General features: G+C 37.7%; 4 protein-coding genes across 6 annotated transcripts; 1 reads left to right on the top strand and 3 right to left on the bottom strand.

Moving 5' to 3' along the window:
• Window positions 1–5,514: 5,514 nt before the first annotated feature.
• LOC115997646 (histone deacetylase complex subunit SAP18) lies at window positions 5,515–7,488 on the top strand. The gene is made up of 6 exons (XM_031237239.1): window positions 5,515–5,668; window positions 6,229–6,261; window positions 6,653–6,763; window positions 6,917–7,012; window positions 7,106–7,183; window positions 7,273–7,488. Exons 1-6 carry the CDS (start codon window positions 5,558–5,560, stop codon window positions 7,324–7,326), a joined length of 483 nt encoding a protein of 160 aa, XP_031093099.1. The 5' UTR covers window positions 5,515–5,557; the 3' UTR covers window positions 7,327–7,488.
• A 20-nt stretch (window positions 7,489–7,508) lies between these two features.
• On the bottom strand, window positions 7,509–8,792 carry LOC115997645 (glyoxylate/hydroxypyruvate reductase HPR3). The gene is made up of 2 exons (XM_031237238.1): window positions 8,234–8,792; window positions 7,509–8,137 (listed from the first exon to the last, which is right to left on the bottom strand). Exons 1-2 carry the CDS (start codon window positions 8,687–8,689, stop codon window positions 7,613–7,615), a joined length of 981 nt encoding a protein of 326 aa, XP_031093098.1. The 5' UTR covers window positions 8,690–8,792; the 3' UTR covers window positions 7,509–7,612.
• Window positions 8,793–8,912: 120 nt separating this feature from the next.
• Window positions 8,913–13,115, bottom strand: LOC115997644 (UTP:RNA uridylyltransferase 1). The gene is made up of 6 exons (XM_031237237.1): window positions 11,590–13,115; window positions 10,926–11,294; window positions 10,536–10,759; window positions 10,319–10,382; window positions 9,660–9,856; window positions 8,913–9,521 (listed from the first exon to the last, which is right to left on the bottom strand). The coding sequence occupies exons 1-6, from the start codon at window positions 12,949–12,951 to the stop codon at window positions 9,311–9,313; spliced, it is 2,427 nt and encodes an 808-aa protein (XP_031093097.1). The 5' UTR covers window positions 12,952–13,115; the 3' UTR covers window positions 8,913–9,310.
• A 1,943-nt stretch (window positions 13,116–15,058) lies between these two features.
• Window positions 15,059–20,213, bottom strand: LOC115997313 (synaptotagmin-5). 3 transcript variants are annotated; one of them, XM_031236849.1, is made up of 13 exons: window positions 20,101–20,192; window positions 19,828–19,928; window positions 19,625–19,762; window positions 18,687–18,788; window positions 18,360–18,410; window positions 18,047–18,167; window positions 17,390–17,508; window positions 17,177–17,275; window positions 16,654–16,734; window positions 16,482–16,567; window positions 16,136–16,361; window positions 15,742–15,909; window positions 15,251–15,619 (listed from the first exon to the last, which is right to left on the bottom strand). In XM_031236849.1, the coding sequence occupies exons 3-13, from the start codon at window positions 19,727–19,729 to the stop codon at window positions 15,251–15,253; spliced, it is 1,527 nt and encodes a 508-aa protein (XP_031092709.1). In that variant the 5' UTR covers window positions 19,730–19,762; window positions 19,828–19,928; window positions 20,101–20,192. The 3 variants fall into 3 exon arrangements, with proteins under 3 accessions (XP_031092708.1, XP_031092709.1, XP_031092710.1); XM_031236850.1 differs by having other exon boundaries at window positions 19,828–19,924; window positions 20,101–20,176; XM_031236848.1 differs by having other exon boundaries at window positions 15,059–15,619; window positions 19,828–20,213.
• Between the last annotated feature and the right edge of the window lie 519 nt (window positions 20,214–20,732).

Below are 20,732 nucleotides of genomic sequence, written 5' to 3'. Positions count from 1 at the left end.
GAGGGAAAGATTCAATCTTGGGATCTCTTGTTGCAAGAAAATGGAAATCCAATAATACTTCTTTTACTTCATTCTCTTCCCACTTTTTTCTTTTAGTAATTTGTGTGTATATCTAAGAAAACTGCTTCCTTTTTCCTCCTCTTTATGTATACTCTCAATCTTTTTCTTGTGGTTGTATATCACAGTGATTGTCTTGAGGTTTTGGGTAAAAAACTGCCCTCAAACGCGCCTATATTTTTGCGCGTGGAATTTCAAAACGTGTAGAACGTAACCCTATGTCTATGAGTGCTTGCGGCATTATTTTGTTTTATTTTTCCCCATTTTAAGCTCATTTGATTTCCTTTTATACAATGTAAACACATTTATATATATATTAATAAATGGGTTTGGCTCTTTTACCCTTTTGTGTAGGTCGTTGGATTTGTTGAAGAAAGGTAGATTGAAATAGTTTTTTTTTTTTTTTTTTTTTTTTTTTTTTTTTGTGGGGGTTACAATGAAAATGCCACTATTTGAGAATATGTACGGAAAAAATATGTGTGCAATAGCTTACAGTACAAATCACACCAAAGATAGTTCTAGTGAAAACTTGGTCTTCAGTTGCTTGTTCACATCATCAAGAAGCGTGCACCAGGCACGGACGACGTACGCACGATGCATGCACTCCAAAAAAGTGTTTGAGATAGAAATACTTGATACAGTTTGGTAAAAGCTATTGTCTTTGATAAAAGTGTTGAGTCAAAAACAACGATTTTGTGCGTTTTTCTTGTAGAACTAACCCTAAATCTATGAGTGCTTGCATTTTATTTACTCCTATTTTAAGCTCATTTGATTTCCTTTTATACAATGTAAACACATTTATATATATTATAATAAATGAGTTTGGTTCTTTTACCTTTTTGTGTAGGTTTAGGGTTTAGGGTAGAGATGGGAATGGGGTGATATGCCCCCCATGTTCCTTAAACTTAAACTTTGATTTACATGAAAGCCTCCAACCGAGGGTAGTCGATAAAGGACCACTTGCAATTTGATTTGTAAAAAAAAATCAACACTTGCTACCTCCAATGTGTATTCTGGGGTGAAACTCACTTTATGATCCTTGCTGACAAATTAAAGGATCACTTTATGATTTTTTATTTTTTTTGAAAATAGTCACTTTATGATCTTTGTTGTCCAAAATGTGTGAAACAATTTCCTCTTGATCGCCTTTAAGACTTACCATTTCCAACAATAATAACCGCAAGTGGCATGGTTTTACATTTTTACACACCCGGCCTCCTACATACCTTAGCTTGTCTCTTTCTTTAATTATTGTTACCACAGGTAGCTACCTCATCTATTCACATGGACTTTGTCATAACAAAATGATGATATTTTGACTAAATCTTTTCACTAAATTAACTATTGTGTCAATAATAATGCGGTATATGACGCGTGTTACAATTGTTTATACTCATTGATTATCTGTGCTGTGATCGATCTTATTATGAATTATAATTATATTTAAAATTAGTCTTGAAAGAGGTGGCTAATTAAATAGGTAGTGTTGGAAAAATAGTGTAAAATAGTATTGTAAGTGGCTATTTTGTGGTACAAATATATGTGGGGTCAACTCCCGAATTGGGTAAGGTCAGAGTAGATTTGAGTTCTTCGTAGTAAGACGAAGAGGTTGATATATTGTACGTTCAAAACAGATAATTAATGCATTGGTGAATGAAAAATTGATTCTCAAAATAGAACCATTTAAGTTTAAAAAATGAAGGTGGAAAGGCTTGAAACAAGCATTTGTCTCACATTGGAAAAACAAGAGGATTTGCACCACTATACATACAAGACCTATTTAGAGTGATAATTGAATTGTATAGAGGTTCTCTTTCGCTCGGATGGAAGGGGTGCAAATCAAATCTCAAAAAGAATATGAAAAGGTTTGACTCATGTACGCGAATTTCAATTTTTTTGGTACGATTTGTGAACTAACGTAATCATGTACACACATTCAATTAAGTAATAACTGTAAATTTTTTGTCGATCACCTAATAAAATTAGCTAAGGGTAACTTAGCTCAAGCTAGCTAGATAACAAAGTACGTGGTGATATGGTGTGTGTATGCTCAATGATATGCCGAATGCCAGGACGGCGGGACCAACAACAACGTAACATTATATATTAGCAATTGCGACAATTCGATCAACCAATTCAATGACACATCACAAACAAATACAGGACAATACAATTTTGCATCATTCAATTTCACTCATTATTTCTTGTTTTTCTTCCAATAATTATTACAATCGAGTACAAGAGACAACCTAAAAACAACAATCGTTAATTTTATAGTACAGTATAATGTCATACTATAGAATAGTGTATTGTTTGTATAGATGATGTCCTTATCAACATTGAATCTTAGTGTCGGGAATTTGGTGTTATTTGAGACGTTTCTATTCTCCAATAGCTCGAGATAATCACTTCATTAGTCATGATCAAGTAGTTGTAATTTAAGATTTGGATGTTTCACTTACAAATAATCAATATTATATTATAATTATGGAAATAATTAAGTCCATCACGCAAGCCATGTGTGAAATGCAACGCCAATCATGGAAACATACATACATACCAAATATGAAAACAAAGCTAAGAAATCATATGCCCGAGGGGTGATTAAGTGAGTCAAATATAATTCTCATACTTAAAGGTTACAGATTCGATTTTTGTTAACTCTCTCTTGGTCGAGTCCATAGTTCGTGGATCATTACTTAAGAATAAAACTTACCCAATACACATCTTTGAGTAATGACTACGAGTTTCGTGATCGCGTCCGCAGAAAAAAAAAAAAAAAGTTAATTAAGAGATCATATTAGGCCAGGTGATAACTATTATTCCTAGCACATGCATGCATTATATCAATGCTATTCTTTAATGTCATACTACCCACCCACTTAATTAGATTCTCATTATCCAAATTAAGGTCAAGTTTAATTATATTTCTTAGGTAATTACTCATTAATGAACATAAAAATTACTTAAATTGATAATGTACTTTGTATTACTTACAATAAGAAATTAAATATATGTTATTGTTCCTTTGTAAATTTATCACATATTACTATATTAGTGTGTTCACTTTTGGAAAATCTTTTATGACTTGTGGTTGTTCTCGGATAAAGGTTAGGTTATAGTAACATTGAGACTCGGCAGTAGCTGCAAAGAACATTCATATTTGCATATTATTAGAGCTATGGATGATTTGTGGCAGTTAGATTATTCGGATCGTAAGATTGACATGTTCACTGTGAGACAAATTTCTCAGCAGTATTTAATTATTTTTTAAACAATAAGTGAAACTAACATTATTTAAGATTTGAATATATACATAGAATAACAAATTAATAAATTTAAAAAAAAGAAAAAAAAAAAAGAGGATAAGAAGACCACACCGGGCAATTTTTCATATAGAAATGAACTCTTGAAATAACAAATGAGTAACATATTATGACTTAGTCAAAGAGATAAAAATTAAACATGATAAAAATGACCTATCAAATGTTTTACGATCAAGTAGATGGAGTTTATTCAAAAAAAAAAAAAAAAAAGTAGATGGAGTTAAATCAAGTGTATGTACTATTATGAGTAATAATGTGCATTCTTTGTACCTTCCTTGTGGGCCGTTTGTTTTGCGGTCGATCTCGTACTTGACTTAGGTGCTGTGTTTTGTGTGTGTGTGTGTATAACTCTCTTTAATGTAACGAACAAATATACTGAGTGCACTGTACACTACTGTACGCTACACATGCTTGTGAATAGTTACGAGCTGAGAGGCTGTTTACTACACATTAATTAGAATCACAACAAGAGAAATTGGTAAAAGTAGTTTTGGAAAAGATTTTGATGGGGAATGATATTTGCACATATTGAGGTGGCTTTATGATGTTATTATATCCCGTGGTTCAATGTTGATACTGATAATACCAAGTATAATCAAATATGGTGTAAATGTATCCAAAGAGTCAATATCGCATTCACTGAGCCTTGAACCCACTCCTTTTATATGAGAGCGCAACTGAGTGTCACTAGACCAAAAGATCTTGACGCGGTCCTTATTATATGTACCTGCATTTTCAAGAAATAATTGTGTGCAAGCTAGCTAGTAACAACTGTAGTATAATAATTCACTTGGAAAACAGCTCTCTAGCTAGCTAGTACAATCACATGCTTGTTTCAGAAACACTGAAAGGTTTACAGAATTGGCATGACTATGAATTAACTCCCTGCCCCTTTCTTTTCACCAAAACACCCTCCCCTACACTGTCAAGAATTTACCACAAAGGGAGTGGAAACAGGAGAAAAATAGGTGTATATATATATATTATGTTTCAGCAAAAAGAATTGTTCTATCTAGTAGGGCAACATTATATTAAATATATACATTTACAATTGGTTGCGTAGCATTAAATGATTTATAATGACCAATCTAAAATTAATATAACGTGCGGTGGCAATTGATCGATTCAACCTAAATAATAAACTTTTATATCGATCATCGATCACATATAATCATTATTTATTGACCAGATCAGAATTATTTAAGAAGAATAAAAGTTGTAAATAAATGAAGTTGGGATTTTGTGTGTGAGGTGGAAAAAACACATTTATAAGGTTGTACTAAAAATGAAATGAAAATGATGTGAGTGTGGGGCAAGTAGTAGGGTGGGGTGGGGTGGTGGTTATAGCTTTCCATATAAAGAAAGGTTAATTGGGTCAAGTGGTGTGGTTTTTAATGCACTTTTTTCTATTTTCAGGCAAGCCCTCTTTATCTGCTGAGCTTTCATGGCTCTACACACAGCCCCATTTGTACTCCACTTCTATGTAATTACTATGTTCTGACTGCTACCAGTTATGTAAGTTTCAACTTTCTTTATTATTATTTTATGAATCCTAAGCCACAATTATACTTATATTTTTTGTTGCTCGAGAGTTTACCGGTGTAGGCTCTGGTTCAAAAATAACCTTCAAATTTTATATCTGTAGTTGACATATTTTGTACATGCAATTAATAATTTATGTATCTGTAAATATTATATTATGTGTCAGCAATTATCAAGTTATTTATTTACATATTCGAAAACTGGTAACTATAGGTACAAAATGTGTTAATTAAAGATACAAAATTTGTGTATCAACATTCACAATGCAATTTGTGTACATGCAATTGACAATTTACATATACGAAAACTGTTAACTATAGGTACAAAATGTTTTAATTACAGATACAAAATTTGTGTATCAACATTCACAATGCAATATGAACTCTGGTTCATGATATAACAATTGTTACGAGGTAGACATGATTGTCCATTTATATTTCTTAGCCCAAAAAGATTATATTGGCTTAGCATTTTGGTGGGTAAAAGCATAATTGGGCTCATAAATAAATGGGCTTTGAGCTTTTGGTAAAATGCAGCCCAATTGGTTTGGCAATAAATACTTGGGCACTTCGATTCTGTTTGCGTACCATTGTCGGGGAGAGAGAGAGAGAGAGCTCGATAGCGAGGGAGCAATGGCGGATGTTCAGAGAAGAAGGCCGATGCAGCCACCACCGCCGAGAGGCCCGCCTGGTCCTGTTCAGCCCAAGGCCCCCACCCGGTCCGAACCCGTCGATCGAGAGAAGGTTATCCTCCACATTTCTGTCTTTCCTTGTATATATATTCGCTGAACATATGAATGCTACGTAGCAGTAGTTTTGTGTGTGTGAATCTGTGTGTTCGTATAGGCTATGAGGTCGTATAGGTGTTACGTATGTATTTACAAGTTGACTTCGGTTCTGGAGCATGATTATATGGATTGTGGAGTGTCTAGGGTTTTAGCGTACTGTGAAATGTTAGAATTGCATGTGGTATCCAGTATATCTATTCAGTAGTTCTTGTTAGCTTATGGTGCCCAAAAGATATTTCTTTAACTATATTTCTCCTTAATTTATGGCTGCTGTGAGAAGAACATGAAAAAGGAAGATTGAAGTGTTTATATTAGTAAGGTACAAGGAAATTGTTCACTTGCAGGGTTAGCCTAGGTTACATGTGATTGTAAATGTTGAGATGTTTACGAGTGTTGACTTTCTCTTTGTGGTTTCTATCAACTATTTTTCTCTCTACTCATTGCACTGTTTCTTTCTGTTTTGCCTAATATGTTTAATGTATTAATGATTGTTTATTTGGGGATTCATCACTGCAGACATGCCCACTGTTGCTTCGTGTTTTCACCAAGGTATGAACACCATAGTAATGTATCTCTTATCTTTTTATTTTAATTGAATCTAATATACTTCTCAATTTTGTACCACTATCTCACACATAGGCAACCATTTATCATTTTCTTCCATTTTGCTCTGAGTGTCTTTTGAATTTCTTGATATAATGACACATTGGAGACGACTAATTTCAATTATATGAATCAATAACCTAAAATTTTGATTTTTGTCACCGCAAGTCTCTGCTTTTATGATCTTAAACTTCCTACGTTCTTATCTTTTGATATGACAGCAGAATAAGAACATAGTGCCTGCTTGTAGCACAGATGCAAACTATTGCAATGTGCTATCATTCATTATACTTCATCAGCAGTAGACCGATCTGAGTTCTTTAATTTCAATTTGCAGATTGGAGGCCATCACACTGAGAGTGATTTTGCTGTGAGAGGGAAGGAACCTAAAGATGAAGTTCAGATTTATACCTGGATGGATGCTAATCTACGTGAACTCACTGATCTGGTATGATGACACAACCCCCAGCATACCTTAACTTGCAGTTGCTCTATTTTACCTTGGGAATTTTCCTTTGCTTTTGGATACATGCACTTACTACTATGCAATATTTATTTCCCCAGTGGATATATGGGTTGATTGTACATCCTTTTTGTTCAGGTTAAAGAAGTGGCTCCTGAGGCACGAAAAAGAGATGCTATGCTGTCCTTTGCTTTTGTCTATCCCGATAAAAATGGCAAATTTGTAGTTAGAGAGGTCTCTCTGTCCATTTTACTTTCTAGAAATGTGATGGGCTCCCATTACTTCAAATATTTAGTGTGCTTGTATCTTACAAGATCTTGTTTACAGGTAGGAAAGACATATTCTATTCCTAGTGGGAGAAGACCAGATAGTGGCAACCAAACATTGAGTGATCTGAAATTTGAGGTACAGTTTTGGTCTTCTAGAGGCATGAATCAGAATCTGTTTTCCCATTTAACCATGCCTTTTTGACTTGTATTTGTTTGATATGGCAGATAGGTGACTACTTGGATGTGGCAATTTACTTTAACGATCTGATGCGGAAATGAAACCATGCTATCACCTAGTTTATGTTGTGTTGTTTTAGCTTTTCCAGAAGTGTGTCATGCTAGCAGGCTTGGTTTTCCAAGTTCCTATATCCATATTTGACTCTGATTGTAACATGTATTTTTGTGATGAAGTAGTGAGACACATATTTCAATCCCTCTCAATGCATTGTGCTCAATTACTAGATATCCCAACAAATGAAGTTTTCATTATTTGAAACATGGTTCCAGTAAGGTGCCTGCTGCCAATACAGGACAGAAATGAATGATGATAATGCTATGACAACATTTATTCATGTAAAAGAGGAGAAAGCAGGGGTTGATTGGAGAAGAAAGCTTCAAGATTCCCTACAATAAGCTCATATACTTGTTTAAAGGATTCATGTGTGAAAACAGCATAGTGTGGGGACAGGACAACACAATCCAATCCAAGAAGCTCTTTAGGAACATGAGGTTCATGTTCAAAAACATCCAATCCAGCACCTGCAATCTCTCCCTGCAACAAACACTGCACCAATTCCTTCTCATCAATTACCCCTCCCCGCGCAATGTTAACAATCACTCCTTCCTTACCCAAAGCCAGGAGAACCTCTTTGTTGATAAGGTGATGGGTTTCTTGTGTCAATGCACAGCAAATCACCAAGATATCAGAAGCAGTTGCTAGTTGATGAACATCAGCATAGAAGCAGTAGGAGGTCCATGGCTTCTCCTTCCTGGAGTAGTATGAGATTGGGCAGCCAAAAGCCTCGAGCCTCTTTGCCACTTGCTGCCCTATGCTTCCCAGTCCAACAATCCCAACCCGCTTGCCTCCCACCTGCGATGCGATCACCATGAATGAATTTAGCAGAGCAGATTTGAATTTTGAATTCGCAATCCCACTCGATGAGTAGAGTAGTGACAAGTCAAGTACCTTGGAAGCGAGAGGATAATGAGGTTTGATAGGCCAAGCCCTAGATTTAACGAAACGATCAGAGGCGGAGATTCTCCTGAGGACGTCGATGAGCAAGCCGACGGCGAGGTCGGCGACGTCGGCGGAGAAAATGTCGGGAGCGTTGGCGACGGCGATGCCTAAGCGGCGGCACTCGAGGAGGTCAATGTTGTTGACGCCGGCGCTGGAGGTGACGACTAAGCGGAGGGAAGGCAGGTGCGTGAGGAGGGAGGCGGAGAGAGATACAGAGGCGGCGCAGAGCATGGCCTCGACCGTCTGCGCGTGGGCTGAGAGAAACTCTTCCAGCGGTAGCGCCGACTCCCAGGGCTTCAGAAGCCTGAACTTCTCGGCGAATTTGTGGCCGTATTCCCAGAACACCGATGGTGGACCAAGAACTATTATCTGCGGTGAATTTGTCCGAGTATTTTCTTGCGCCATGCTCCCTGCACTGCTATCTGGTAATCAACGATGAATATTTAAATATCAATTATACAATATTTCTCTGGCGTATATTTTATAATAAATATAATATAGCCCACCCATCACCCGACAAAGTTGAAACGGACTGTTTTTGTTTACAATTGAATACTCTTTATCTGAACATTCATAATACAATAATAAGTAGTACCATCATAATGCTTAATAAATAAACTCTAAATTCTCAGTATTAGAATATTTCGCATCACATATAATGTGTATCTCAACCAACCAAAATCAAATTCAACAACACCCGTAACACATTCTATGACGAAACTTCTCTAAATTCTCACCATCTACATACCTATATTCAATTACAATGGGGTTATCTTTCATTTTGATCCCTGTCTAAGATTTTGTTTGATGAATTGTAGACAACGTACTAAGTAATTTCACAACACAAGCATAAACAGCAAAGATAGGATGTGGATGCAATATCCAGATTGAGTATCTTCCAAGCCTTACAGCTATATATCGATGTTTTGGATAATAATAATATAATACCCAAAAAAGAAACCCTAAATACATTACCAAAAGCAGCAGGAAACTAGTGAGTAATTTACAATAGAACCCATTTCTTGATCAGCTTGCAACATAGGGTTCAAAGAGTGTAACACAAGGGTTTGCATCATGCTGCATTATTTCCGCTGCACGTTCAAACTCTTCCCTTAGAACTCTTATGCTGAACTTGTCAACCACTCGACCAAGATCATGAGAAACCTCGAATGGATCTTCTATGCATATCAAGTGACGGTCGTTTCCTATCCTTCTAGTCCACTCCTTTGCCCGCTTGCTATCATTATTAAACAAAAATGAATGTTAGACCAGTTAGATCACCATCTTTCCCCACAATTCTTAACCATAAGAAATGATTGGCACAAATTATATACGGAGTAGTATTTATGCCTCAATACTAGTGTTTTAGTCTTACCTCACTATGCTTCCTGTGCGTACAGATACGACATCATTTGCATAATCGTGGCAATAGGCCCAATAGTTGAAGAACGCCCATACTAAATGAGCAACACTTTCTCTGTTCTTTGATCCAAAGCCTCGGAGCTCTTCCATTTTATCAAAGTAAGTACATTCAACATTATCTACAGTGACGGAGTATGTAGCTTCCATTCCCTAATAAGAAATCAGCACAAGTCAGAACACTTCTATCTAATATAAAAAAAAAAATGGGAATGTCTTATCCATGCAATTATTGAATCTATTCCTAAGAAGCATTTTAAACATTATGTATTTATTCTTGCATCCTCTAAAGGGATTACACAATCATCAATAGAACTGGTTCTTTGTGAGAGAACAAATAATAAGCCTAAAAAAGGCTGCGAGATAGATTGGATAAAACAGCCGAATGCCCAAGAATATACTCCCCCAAAGTTGTATGGCAATATCAAGTTTACTTCCAGTCTTCCTGGCCTCGTGCATACCACACCCATCATCCCATCCCATCACAATATAATAAAATAGAAAAGTTGGTGCATGGGTTCTCAGTGAGATACACAGTTAATAGTGAATCAACAGACTCAAACCAGAAAATGAAATGCTAGAAGATAATTGGAACTTTAAGAGATAAAAACACACCTGTAGGCAGGGGAGGATGGCAGGCCTTCGCCGCTGTAACAAATGAATGCACATCAAAACATACCTGGATGCACATACATAATTGGCCAAAATAAGAAATGGAAGAGCACAAATAAGAAGAAACAGTAGTAGTCATATTTATCAAAGGAAATGAAAACCTCCATGAAGAGGGAGGCAGAGAGAGAGTATGCTAATGTATCAAATCTAAATAACTTACGCATAGCTAGATAGTGTCCCATGATAAGTCTCATTCACTCCTCTTGATTTAGCCCAGTGTTTGACAATAAAAGCCAACTGTCTTAATCTCACATCTATCTGTGAATAGTCCCGAAGCAGCTTTGTATTTTCAACGGCCAGCAAATTGTTCACACATATATCACAAGATATATCAGTTCCAGGATCCATAAGCTTGACAATGGGCACCCTGGCACGCGTCAATGCCTACATATTGAAAATTATGTATTGTCATAGTGAATAGCATAAAGCTATCTAAGAACCTTCTAATATGCATAAACCACAATCTGGCATTAATATTATGTTAGGATCTAGAGCACAAAGCGTGTCATAAACAACATGAGTGCCACGGCCAAAATTACAGACTGTTTACCTGCACATTCTGGAGGTTTTCAGCTTCCAATAACTCAGCAAGCCTTAGTATGATGTCTGATTTGTTAATATCCTTGTCATCAATTGCGAGGCAAACATCAATGTCACTTTTTGAAAACCCAAATGAATTGGTGCATGATCCATAAGGATGGAGCTCAGCATTAGGCCATTCTTTAGTAACAATTTTCTTTAACAGCATCATTAATTGCTTTTGCTTCTCCTTTTCTTCCTCAGTAGGTATCAGTGACTGATAAATATCAAGGAAAGGAGCACTATACCAGTTTATATCACTACGGCATTCAACCAGACTCTTCAATATCCTCTTCTTCTGGGGAAGTAGCCATTTCCCTCTGTTATCAGATCTATTGTCCTGATCATTATAGTAGGAGGAGATGAGTCCTCAATCAATTTTAGAAACCAAGTCTAGATAAGAGAAAAAGGTAGAAACAAATTTTCAATAAGAAGAATTAATTGCCATGATCTAACAAAAAAGAATAATAATAAAACTTTCCCCATTAATTATTGAAACTTTTGAGCTATAAATGATATCATACAGTCATACTTTAAGTCACCATCCTAGTTGTTTATAACTGAAAAAAAAATTATGAGAAAAAAGGTGGAGCAGTACAGAAAGCAAAGCATTCATATTTGTACAAAGCAATTACCTTTTCACGAGATCCAAAACTTTTCTTCTTACTTCTCTCATCCAATTCATCTTCAATTCCAAGAGAACTCGGAGGCTGCTCTTCTAGATCTTCTACACTCTGGATTTCATCTTGAGCTGTCCTCATTTTATCCTTAGCCTGATTTCTGGATTCTCCCCTACTTCCACCGTTGCCACCTTGTATTTCCAGCAGAGAATCCTCAAAATCAAAAGCTGAAACAGCAGGTAGTTTGCTTCCTGAGGGTGGGGCAGGGTGCTCAATCCGACTAATAAGCCTTTGATCATCAGAAACATCACTATAGCCCTTACCATTGTTAGGCATGTATCTCCTGTCCCTCTCATTTCTATTAGCCAATCCAAAACCCCTATGATTCACCTCACTTCGGTTGCCCTTCCCCATATCCATACCATGCTCAAAACCTCTCCTCCCAACCATCGGTTCCTTATTTCCTCCTATCCTAGACTTATTTGCAAAACCTGGTGGAGGTTCCCTCCTCCCACCATCACTCTCTCCCCATTGCACTGCACCTGCACCACGCCTACCTTGCTCATGACCCCTTAAAACACCTGGTGGAGGTTCGCACCCACCATCATTCTCTCCCCATAGCCCTGCACCACGCCTACCTTGCTCGTGACCCCTTAAAACACCAGAATTTCCTTGTTGGTATCGGTTCAAAAGAGACATACCATTGAACTGAGTCTCTAAACCATTCAGTCTACCAGCATTCCTAATATTAGGTTCTCTCTCCTTGCGAATTAAACTCAAAACTTCAGGGTCTCGAGTAACAGGTTCGTTCGATTTTTCAGTTAATAAACCCTCACTGTTTAGCATACCCATGTTCAAAGAGCCAAATACGAGATTTTGCTCCTGCACAGGAGCTGAATGAGGAGGCTTGGAGTTTGATTCCAAAAGGCCAACTTTGTGAGCGTGTTCTATAGGTGAGCCATGACCTAGTTGGGGATTGTAGTGCTGCTGGGGCTGATGGAAGCCAGGCGCGCTTAATGAGAAATTAGGGTTAGGGCTTTGGGCAAACCCTTGCAGGAAGAAATTGTGGGGAGCAAATAAGGGCGTACCAGCGGGAGGTGGTGGACTCTGCTGCCACGGAGGAGGAGCAAAGGCGAGATCGTGAGCAGTGGACGGAGGCTGGTAGAATGGCGGGAACGGCACACTGGGCCCCACTCTCGCTACCGCCGGATCGTGCTGTAGGGCCTGCGGAGGAGGCGCAGGTCGAGCAGCAGGCGGAGGGTGATTCGGAGGGTTCTGGAGTAATTGGAGAAGGAACTCGCCGCCGTTGACGGCGGCGGGTGGCGGCTGCTGAGGCGAGGCGTCACTCCCACCGCCCCTTATGATGCTTGACGACATTTCCAGAAGTCGTCTAGCAACACTACAAGATATACGCCTGTATTACTAAAACTATACTATATATGCAGATAGGTATAAATCAAGACTATAATGGAGTATCAAGTGTAGAGAGAGAGAGAGAGGGAAAGAGGGAATATCTGATAAAGTGATGACGATGATTGCAATTTCCAATGGGCTTAGCCATTTTAACTACTACTAGTGTCTAGTATTGCAACTTTCTTTGCTTTTTAAGTCGAATAACTATACTTTCAAAAAAAAGTCGAATAAATATGGATAATTTAGACTAAAAATTTATTTCGTATAATTTAGATAAATGGAACAAGTACCTATGTTTTTTTTTAAATTGGGAAGGAGGGAGACTCCTGGGAAGCCAAACGCTATATTGGCTCCACGACTCTACGCGCACAAGTAACATGCGTCAAATCGTCGGGATATGCTTCCTCACTCACCATCTTCGCGTCACCTTGAGCAGCTCCAAACGAAGCAAGGCAGTCGACTACCTTGTTTTGTTCCCTAAAAATCACTCAGAAAGAGATCCTCCAATCTTTGGTGGTTCACCATTTGATTTTGTTGATGAGAGGGCAAACAGGACCACGACCCGTCGAGTCTTCATGAATCCATTGAACAACGTTCTTCGCATCCGGTTGAATCTCCACGTCTCGAATCCCTGTTTGTCACGCCCAACTTAGGCCCTCAGCAATAGCTTCTGCTTCAACCCAGGATGGATCTCCATGGGACGTGTTGTACATAAGACCCCCGATCCAAGCACCCTTATTATTCCTCAAAACGGCGTCCAAGCCTGCTATGTTGAAACCGATTTTGACACTGCCATCCACGTTGAGCTTGAACTGGTGAACGGTAGAAGCTTCCCACCGGAGGCGAACAACGTTATGTCTCCCCGTAGTGGTCGTCCTAACGTTATGCCCAGCAAATGCCCGATCAATTTCCTCCTCTGCCTCCTTAATCCAGTTTATCTTGTGCTGGACCGCTACTTCTTCTTCACTGAAGACCCTATTGCATCCCCATCTCCAGAGCCACCAAACAATGATGACAAAACAACGGGGCTATTCTTCCCCCTCGACCTCCACACTCTCGAATGGAACAAGTACATATGTAGTAGTAGTAATAATAATAATAAAAGGTATTTATACATGTTAAACTTGATGAGGGAAACATTAACGGAGAGTTGAGTGCTTATTATTTCATCAAGTGAAGAAAGTTTTTTTTGTAGAATTTAGATAAATAATGAAGCACATACCTTTGTAGCAGCAACGGGCGTAGCAAGAATGAAAAGCATCGATACACGTTCAAATTTGCAAAAGAGATATTGGATGATCAAATGGTTATCATTATATCAAAATTATTAAGCATTTATCTTTCTACCAAGTGATTCATTTTGATACCAATTGATACAGCTAAATACGCGAATACGAAGTCAAATCGGGTAATTACGATCTCTTATTACTCAAAGGATCAAAGCCCCAATTTTCAGTACAAAAGGGCTCGAATGGCTCGGCGGCTCGGCAGTGGTCTTTCCTACTGTCCGAGAACGCTTCAAGGCTTAGTCTAAAATCCAGCCAAAAAGTCGACTTCTCTCTCCTCATTAATGCGGTATTTATAAGAGGGGAAAGTAGTGACCTCCGGGGCTCCGGCATGGCGGGCACGTGGCATGCATGCGTCTACCTCGCTCCGTGCCCAGGCGGGAAGGAGCACGTGGCGGCCCCGACGGGATCACTGTCAATTAATCAAGGTCACGACCGAGCTAATCCGGTCGGATCATAAAACGATAGGGCCGAGTAGCCGACCTACCGACGGTAAGAATACTGTCTGAGTAGCCGACCAACGTAAGTGAGTATTAACACTATCACCAATAGAATGAATTGCTTACTATACCATCAAAAATTTTGGCGAATAGGTGGTAACCCCAGCCAAATAGGTAAACTTATTAATGTGGTAATCACAATGTTCCAAGTTTGACTCTATCAGCTAGGTCACACAATGTAAGTTTACTCAATATACGCCATTAGCTTAGTGACTGCGAGTGTTAAAAAGGAAAAGAGGCAATTGGTCGACGAGCAACGAGAAAAAGGGTGAGGGAAGTAGGCAATGAGAATGAAGGGAGATCACATCAATAATTTATGAGAAAATATTAGGTGAGCCAATACACTTGAGAACTGAATTTATAAAAGTGAAATGAATCCCCAGTGTTAGTGAAAAATCCATCATTTCACACTAATAAGCAAGAGTGTCTATATATCAAACAGGCACTACTTTGAGCGAGTGAGGACAGTCTTATAGACTACCGTGGCTTTGCGCCGCCGTTTTCTTGAACAGAGTTCACCGGGGTGGAGGAGCCACTCCGCTGACTCTTAGAACTGCTTGAATTCCCAGTAAATGTCCTGCCCACAAACCTTCCGGCTTTACTCAGTCCCGACCCAACGGCTCCGAGCCCACTCCCAACCACCCCAACGCCAGCGCCAATGCCCGTGCCCACGAGCCCAACCCCTGCCCCAACGCCCGAACCCACGAGTGATGCCGCCCCGTCAATGGCATCCATAGTGCTCCCTATCACACCTGCTGCTTTCAGCTTCTTCCTTTGTTCTAGGATCGCCTTCTCTTCCTCGAGAGCAGCTTGCTGCTCTTCCTTGTTGAATTCGTGATACAACGCCTGAAATAGAACAAGAAATCACAACCAGCATAATAACCGTAAAGCCAATTCCTACTTATTGCCCAAATTTGGACTATACACGAGTGGCAAACCGAATATTGCTAACCCACAGGCATACGCACCTTAATTGTAAGGGTCCCTCTATCCTTCTTATCTTTGACTTTAAGCATATCAAGTTTTGGCAGCAATCTCAGTTCAATTTCTTTTGCTTTCTCAGCTTCCAAATCCTTCAAAGGTAACTTAGCAACTCCCATTCTCTCGTCTTGCCCGACATTGTCTTTATCAAACACCTGTTAATGTTAAAGGGGACCGAATTGTGAATGCACTCACTAATAAATCCGTCAAATAATATTTATTACTACTTCGTATCTGGATGCATCATATTTACATTGAAACAGGGAATCATATTTCTCCACAATAAAATACATGAAACAGTGACTACAAAGAAAGATATAATGCAGATAAATATCAAGATACAAGCAAAAAAAAGGAGATCAAAAGGCAAAGGACTATAACCTCAAGGATAACAAATTGTGTCTCCTTGTCTTCTGCAATCAACTCAAATGTCTCGTTCCAAACAGGATTGAGGTTGTTATCGATAGTTTTTGTTTTAACCTTGAACAGTGGACGAATATATAGAACTACATACGGATCAGATTTTCCAATCATTTCCTGGTTTTTTAAGTTAGTTGCCCTGATTATAGTTATTCTAAGCTTCCCTTGTGGCTTAAGCTCCAAATCACTGCATTAGATACAGAAAAATCCAAAATCCTTGGTTTATTAGCTAATAGTTACATATATTACGAAATTTGAATATAAAAAGAAGGCGAGAAGAGAAGAATTTTGGAAATTAGTAAAATACCTTGTATCCACGCCTGCGCCACCAATTGGAACAACAATTCTATGGGGCCATTGTAGCATATCTGTGACAATTGTTTCTACAGTATCCTATGGAAAGAACAGCACTATCGGTGGGATGGGCAAACAACAAAAAACAAAAACAAATTTGAACTAGAAAACGTTTTGATACTTACGTCAATCATATCTGAGAGTCCAGGAATGGCTGTTAAACTTCCACCAACAGCCTTCAACACATAATCAATTCTTGGTTTTGGCTGATTGAATAGGAAAGGTAACAATCATTCTTCTTTTTTGATGAATAAGAAACTCAATACATATTAATATAGGAGGCTAAACTGCACTAATCACATTCTCACAACTTTTTAAAACCAATTCGATATTTTATAAAAAAGAACAAAATAAAGGATCATGATGAACTTCAAACCATTTTGCAGAGGGCTATTAATGTTTCGTGATTATGACCGCTCAGTTGGGCTATAATGCACATGGGCCAAACCACACTAAAAGATTAAATCCAATCAATTAGTTAGTCTAACCATGACCTTATAAATCCATATGTTCTCTCTTATTTTTTCAATATGGGACTCTTAACAAAGATCAATGGAGCTATCCTAGAAAAAAAAGAACTATATCCCGAGCCCCAACTTGGGTACCTCAAGCATCAACGCATCATCACTTGTGCACTTAAAACTATACCTCAGATAGTAAAGCAACAACAACAGCAGAGATGCATGGAATTTCCTCCGAAAGTTGGAAGACAACACGGATAACTGTGAAAACTTGAAGATCTTTCAACTGCAGCATTTTAAAGTAGTGATGGTCAGTGTAACATTGTCCAGAATATAATGATTCAACGTACAAATGGGAACCAAACTACAAATATATGGGCAGGATGCTTGAACCACCCACCTGGATGGGTATAGAAGCAACTAAAGCTTCCACAGCTAGAATGATGCTAGGATCTCCACCCCACCGAAAGTCAATATCCATTGTAATTTGACCTTTTTTGAGGCTCTGAACACGGATACCTGCATGGAAGATTGAGCAAAAGAAAAGAAAATCAAAACCAATTGGATTCAAAGAAAACCATCTTGTATCCTACAGGTTTTCCTACTCAGAATCTTATTTTACAAATAATGATAACTCCTTTAGTCAAATTTCCAGATAGCATTTCTTTATTGCATTTCAAGGACCCTCTTTAGTTACTGTGACTCCAAAATAGCTATCCATATTCAAATAAAAAGCTCCATGTGGAAAACTAATCTGGTCACAAGGAAATATAATTAAAAGAAATTCTTTTCATAACATCACTACCAAACTATAGGGAAAATCTGTCTGCATAACATGTAATGGAAGTGACATAAGGCAGTGGAAATCAATCATCTCAAGCGTATCTACCAGGGACTAAAAGTAAAACAAAATGAGCAAGGTTATCAGAAATTCAACATCAGCCAACCAATGCATCATTATGATAAGAATTAAGTGAAAAAGAACAGCATAATCTTATCCAAAAGAAAGACTGAATATGAAATAATATGACTTTTGGATTGTTTAGTTGAGTGTTACCTTCAATCTTTGGCGCCACAGTTCCGAGGGACAGTTTGCTGAACTTTAACGAAGTAATTCCGGGAGGTCGATATTCTTCTAACAGAGGTTCAACAGACATTTTAATAATAGCCTCTGCTGCCTGCAAAAATTTCATGCAAAGGAAAGATAGCTGGATTACAGTAAATCCTTGGACACTTTCTTTATATAAACTTTCCACCTTAAACAATGACTTGTACAAATACAGAGTACTCCGTATAGCATATCATCACAACAATAACATACTCTGCAAGTGAAAATATAACTGCATAAGAAAGACAAGCACAAATCTTACTTCAGCAACAAATGGCCAGAGCTTGCTCAATTGTTTGTTCAACCATTTCACCTGCCAAAGTGAGGCTAAGTAAGATAAATATTTCATTAAACAAGGAACAATTATATTTACTGATATTAGTAGCATGAATATAGCGCTTCACGATCAATAGTTGTGAATATGACATCTTACAACACTAAAACATCAAAAGACACTATTCATTGCATAATATTTGCTCCTCTTAAGCTTCACTGTAGCAACTCAGTGTCAGATGAAAGGAAATATTTTCTCCTGCTAGAACAATTAAGAGTGTCTAAGCATTAAAGACTAAAATAGTGACAAGTCAACCTGCTCATAAACGGGGAAAGATATCCATTCAGGAAAATTATCACCACATATTTTCTTCAAATCATCCCTGTCAAGGGATCCCATTAGTTTTACATCAACTGCCTGTCAGAAAATAAGATACAATTAAATAAAAACAAGCAAATTAATTACAAGTCAGAAATCTTCCATTATATGTACACTTGAAAATCACAAAATAATGAAAGATAGAAATTTAAGTGGTCTAAAGAAACCATCAAAGGAAATCTTAATATTCTTGTCAGCACAACCACTACTCACTGTTTCCCACTGCACATTTACTTATTGAGCACTACCAGTGGCCATACATTGAATATGTGTGTGTGTGTGTAGTATTTCTTACATACAATTGTAGACTCACTCAAAATAAAGCATACACTTCACAAAAATTAATATCAGCAAGCATGTAAAAATTTGCTTCACCAATAAGATAACGTGCCAAATTTGTAAACCAATGACACATCTGCAAAGTATGGCAACTATACAACAAAATATAGCTACATAAGACATACTAAGCAAGGAAATTACACTTAACACTATACTTGTAATCTATTCTGGTTTTTTGACTAATGTTGGACTTGGTTCATTCCCAAGTTCAAATCTTTGAGATATGCATGCAGCAAACAATCAAACATCTTCCTTTGGAAGTGAGGGCCTTGTCCAAACATACTCTACTTGTTGTTATCAACTAAATTCAACTTCCTAGCAAACTCGAATTTCGGCATTTGACCCTAATTCCCCTTATCAAAATAAGGAACTCCATACAAGAATCAATTCTTACACTAGTTGTCAGCTTCAGTAAAGAAATAACATCGAGATTAGAGAAAACAGGCAAATTAAAGTCAACACTAAGATCACGACAACGATTGTACGAGAAATGAGTGAAAAGACAGCAAAAAAACAAACATCAGAAATTAACTGACTTTAGCCATCCGCTTGCTGCTCCGATATCTCATCATATGTCGCCAGCCCGCCATCAAAGCAATTCCAAACAGAATCCCCATCAGCATCCCCGAAATCAGCCCCATCTTCGATGATCCAGCAAACAAATTTCCTTATTCCTTAAAATAAAACACACAATTTCAGAAACCATAAACTCAAACTTCATATCAATGCACACTCTTACCTGCTCCGAAAAACAATTCCTGCAACTGACCCAGTAGCTCCTTTCTCTCTCTATATGATATTCACACCAGGAAAGATATAGCTCTCTCTCTCTCTCTCTCTCTGTAATTATAGATTGGGTTGCTTAGCATTCCCTCCAGAGATGCTTTTTGGACGTTAAAATACAAGCACAATAAAAATAGAAATAGCAGCACAGCAGTAACAAGAAAATAAAAGATTAGATGGGTGTCATTAATGGGGAACGTTGCACTTGAACCTACGCCATCCCCTCTACCTCTTTCTGTGCATTGAATTCTCAGATTTTTAACCACAACTTCATGCCCACACTTTGACTATTTTCATTATTTTTTCTCTTTCTTTTCGCTGTCCGTTTCTTGGCAGTGGAGATTTGTCTATTTGCCTTAATGCCACCGATTCATTTGTAATTTGTAAACTTGCTGTGCCTACCTATACTTTTTATAATCTTTAATTCCCCTCTCTTTTTCTTCTAATTTCATTCTTTCCCAAAATAACAATTTTCCCGTTATCATAATTTTTTGTAGTCCTATCGACTCTATTACAAATATAATCGACACAATCATTCAATTATAAGCATAACTACTTTTAATCTTGATAATGATATTTATCTGGTATTGTTATGTGTATATTTAAGTGTATAATTATTAATGAAATATAATATTTCATATTTATAATTATTTTTTTTTTGAGAATACATATTTATAATTATTAGTACACAAAGTTTTGTTGAAGTTCAAGAGGTCAGAATACTATCGATAGGTCAAGGAGTACTAAGGGTATAGTGAAACATCAAGAACACGTGTCAGGATTTTAATATGGGATACATGACAGTAATCTATGGGTTAATTAGTTTGATTTTTTGCGCTGATGAGATTCAAATTGATGTGA

Source organism: Ipomoea triloba, chromosome 11, assembly GCF_003576645.1.
Source record: "Ipomoea triloba cultivar NCNSP0323 chromosome 11, ASM357664v1".
Lineage (NCBI taxonomy): Eukaryota > Viridiplantae > Streptophyta > Magnoliopsida > Solanales > Convolvulaceae > Ipomoea > Ipomoea triloba.
The sequence above is the reverse complement of the archived record's forward strand: the minus strand, read 5'-3'. Positions and strand labels throughout refer to the sequence as shown.

Bases quoted from the DNA above. Each gene is read 5' to 3' on its own strand.
- LOC115997646 (XM_031237239.1), top strand. From the start codon at position 5,558: ATGGCGGATGTTCAGAGAAGAAGGCCGATGCAGCCACCACCGCCGAGA. The intron at 6,764-6,916 runs GTATGATGACAC...CTTTTTGTTCAG, and splicing joins TACGTGAACTCACTGATCTG to GTTAAAGAAGTGGCTCCTGA. The intron at 7,184-7,272 runs GTACAGTTTTGG...TTGATATGGCAG, and splicing joins TGAGTGATCTGAAATTTGAG to ATAGGTGACTACTTGGATGT.
- LOC115997644 (XM_031237237.1), bottom strand. From the start codon at position 12,951: ATGTCGTCAAGCATCATAAGGGGCGGTGGGAGTGACGCCTCGCCTCAG. The intron at 10,760-10,925 runs GTAAACAGTCTG...TTCAATATGTAG, and splicing joins AAAACCTCCAGAATGTGCAG to GCATTGACGCGTGCCAGGGT. The intron at 9,522-9,659 runs GTAAGACTAAAA...TAATAATGATAG, and splicing joins CGCACAGGAAGCATAGTGAG to CAAGCGGGCAAAGGAGTGGA.
- LOC115997313 (XM_031236848.1), bottom strand. From the start codon at position 19,729: ATGGGGCTGATTTCGGGGATGCTGATGGGGATTCTGTTTGGAATTGCT. The intron at 18,789-19,624 runs GTCAGTTAATTT...ATTTTCTGACAG, and splicing joins GCAGCAAGCGGATGGCTAAA to GCAGTTGATGTAAAACTAAT. The intron at 17,509-18,046 runs GTAACACTCAAC...TCTTCCATGCAG, and splicing joins TGTGGCGCCAAAGATTGAAG to GTATCCGTGTTCAGAGCCTC.
- LOC115997645 (XM_031237238.1), bottom strand. From the start codon at position 8,689: ATGGCGCAAGAAAATACTCGGACAAATTCACCGCAGATAATAGTTCTT. The intron at 8,138-8,233 runs GTACTTGACTTG...ATCGCATCGCAG, and splicing joins ATTATCCTCTCGCTTCCAAG to GTGGGAGGCAAGCGGGTTGG.